At 48.3% G+C, this 2,094-nt stretch overlaps 1 protein-coding gene across 2 annotated transcripts in view; it reads left to right on the top strand.

Annotated features, from left to right (window-relative positions):
* The first annotated feature begins 237 nt into the window (after positions 1–237).
* Positions 238–2,094, top strand: part of ASB9 (ankyrin repeat and SOCS box containing 9) — a 29,874-nt gene continuing 28,017 nt past the window's right edge. Inside the window, exons 1-2 of one of the 2 annotated variants that reach the window (XM_017512361.2) lie at positions 238–591; positions 701–924. In XM_017512361.2, the coding sequence (XP_017367850.1) occupies positions 831–924 (94 nt within the window). In that variant the 5' untranslated portion in view covers positions 238–591; positions 701–830. Of the gene's footprint in view, positions 592–618; positions 659–700; positions 925–2,094 lie in introns of those variants that run through there. The other variant, XM_017512363.2, reaches the window with a different exon arrangement.

Genomic DNA, 2,094 nt, shown 5'->3' with positions numbered 1-2,094 from the left:
TGGAAAGATAGCAGGTCTCTTCCGCATCCCAGGCCACCTAGCAATCCAGTTTTCCAATTGCAATGGTTCATTATTTATTTAGAAGTTAAAATAAAAGGAGTGGAGGAAGGGTGAGGCAGGACATTTAGTGAAATTCTTGCAGTCGAAATGAAAAAAGCAGTTCTTTCCAAAGGTACATTATTGTAACATATAGACACATTTTCCCATAAGAAACTCCCAGTGAAATTGAAAGCACGTGTGCAGATGGCCAGGGCGTGCTGTGCATGATACTGTGCAAGCAATTCAGCAGGGCTGCTGCTGCAAAACCAGCGTTCTCAGCTCTGGGTGCTGGGGCTTGTCTCCATAACAAGCTACCATGTAACAAACGGATCTCAGCAGGGTGAACAACACTCGCAGAAAGTGAGCTGTTTACTTCGTCCCCACCCTGCTCCCTTAACTCTAAAAAGTTACAAACTGTAAGTTTCCTTCCTGATAAATGCCAAGGCTTCCTCACTGATTGGTCTCAGTTTGGGAAAGGACGTGACATCAGCAACTTCGGAGACTGGGGGCTGGAGGGTTCTTGTGGCCTCTGCCGGGCCTCCAGCCAGTTAGGTAAAGTGTGTGTGTGTGTGTGTGTGTGCGCGCGTGTACCCGAGCGTGTGCCTCTCTCTGAACACAGGTAGTACTCAGATTACCCTGCCTGCTCTGTTCTTTGCTGCAGACCATTTGACCAGGACGTGTGCAGCTCAGCCAGCCACATAAATTTTTCAGGAGCAAGGGGAGCATGAAGTTTGGGCTTTGCTGAGCAACTGAAGTACGGCGCAGAGCTTGCTCACTCAGGAGAGAGCACCATGGATGGCAAGCAAGGGGGCATGGATGGCGGCAAGCCCGTGGAGCCAAGAGATGCTTCTGACACCAGGCTTCTTTCGAACCCATTGATGGGCGGTGAGTCATAGGGGCAGTGGATTCAGAGCCCTGGGGAGGTTGGCTAGTAATGTGCTAGGAGAGGAGGGCTGGGCAGTTTCAGTGGCTCTGTCTGAGGTGTCCATGTGGCTGTTACTGGGCAGCTGTCCACAGCTCGCTGGTATATATCCCTTACACAGCTGTTCAAAAATGTGTACACTTCTTTCTGCAGAATCCTACAGACAAGACAAGACAAATTCAATTGCCACAAATTATTCTCTAGTGAAATTTTCAGCTCCCAGGAATCATTCTCTGTGGGTCAAATGCATTATGTATTAAATTGGAGGCTTGAAAGTTACTTATAAATAGGAAAATGTTTAATGCTAAAACTTTGTAAAAAATTTGCACGTCTTAGGTAGTTGGCATTTAGGTGGGGCAGGGTTTATAAATGATGTTCAAACATTGAGCACTGATTTGAGTCACTTTCAAAAGAGACAAAAGAGACTTTGTTTTATTTAAACATTGGAGAATCATCTTGTAGGTATGGTTCTCACCTGACAGGTGGTGTCTGTAGTAATATACAGGATCCCACAAATACTCACTTCTGTGAGCATTCAGTAGGTGCCTGCTGGCTGAAAGGATTCTGAAAAATAGGTTTAGGCATTTGCAGAGGATTTTTTTTTTTTTTTAAGATGGCGTCTCGCTCTGTCGCCCAGGCTGGAGTGCAATGGCGTGACCTCAGCTCACAGCAACCTCCACCTCCCGGGTTCAAGCGATTCTCCTGCCTCGGCCTCCGAAGTAGCTGGGACTACAGGCGCGCACCACCACGCCTGGCTAATTTTTTGTATTTTTGGTAGAGACCGCGTTTTACCGTGTTAGCCAGGATGGTTTCGATCTCCTGACTTTGTGACCTTGTGATCCGCCCGCCTTGGCCGCCTCCCAAAGTGCTGGGATTACACGTGTTAGCCGCCGTGCCCATCTTTTTTTTTATTTTTGTGGAGCGGGGGACGGAGTCTCGCTCTGGAGTCCAGTGGAGCAATCTTGACTCTGCAACCTCCGCCTCCCGGGTTCAAAGGACTCTCCTGCCTCAGCCTCCCTAGTAGCTCGGACTACAGGTGCCTGCCACCACTCCCAGAAGTTTTGTATTTTTAGTAGAGACGAGTTTTCACCGGGTTGGCCAAGCTGGTCTCAAACTCCTGACCTCAAGTGATC

The sequence above is a fragment of the Cebus imitator genome, unplaced genomic scaffold, assembly GCF_001604975.1.
Source record: "Cebus imitator isolate Cc_AM_T3 unplaced genomic scaffold, Cebus_imitator-1.0 Scaffold471, whole genome shotgun sequence".
Classification (NCBI taxonomy): domain Eukaryota; kingdom Metazoa; phylum Chordata; class Mammalia; order Primates; family Cebidae; genus Cebus; species Cebus imitator.
Note: the sequence above shows the minus strand (reverse complement) of the source record. Positions and strands in the feature narration are given on the sequence as shown.